Source organism: Buceros rhinoceros, unplaced genomic scaffold, assembly GCF_000710305.1.
Source record: "Buceros rhinoceros silvestris isolate BGI_N320 unplaced genomic scaffold, ASM71030v1 scaffold39461, whole genome shotgun sequence".
Taxonomy (NCBI): Eukaryota; Metazoa; Chordata; class Aves; order Bucerotiformes; family Bucerotidae; genus Buceros; species Buceros rhinoceros.
The window spans coordinates 2701-3032 of record NW_010395511.1 but is presented as its reverse complement, the minus strand read 5'-3'; the positions used below and the strand labels follow the sequence as shown (position 1 = coordinate 3032).

General features: G+C 64.8%; 1 protein-coding gene across 1 annotated transcript in view; it reads right to left on the bottom strand.

The window, feature by feature from the left end:
* Positions 1-14: 14 nt before the first annotated feature.
* Positions 15-332, bottom strand: part of FGF17 (fibroblast growth factor 17) — a gene marked incomplete at both ends in the record, with an annotated part of 2238 nt that continues 1920 nt past the window's right edge. Inside the window, one exon of the mRNA XM_010145566.1 lies at positions 15-239. Coding sequence (XP_010143868.1) covers positions 15-239 — 225 coding nt within the window. The remainder of the gene's footprint in view (positions 240-332) is intronic.

Genomic DNA, 332 nt, shown 5'->3' with positions numbered 1-332 from the left:
CCTGTGACCTCAACCTGCTTCTGCCGCTCGGCATTGTTGGGGAAGGGCAGCTGCCCCCGGTACAGGCGCTTGATGAAATGGGCTTCCCGCTGGGTCTGGCGGCTGCGGGAGGCTTTGCGGGGCCGGCCTCTGCGGGTGAAGGCCATGTACCAGCCCTCGTAGCGGGCGTTTTGGAAGGCCGTGTAGTTGTTCTCCAGCACGATCTCCGTGAAGATGCAGTCCTTGCTCTTGCCGTTGGGCTGCAGGAGGAGGAGGAGGAGGAGGAGGAGAAGGGACACTTAGCACTGGCACGGATGGGGATGGGACCCACGAGGTGCTGCCGCCCCCCTGCC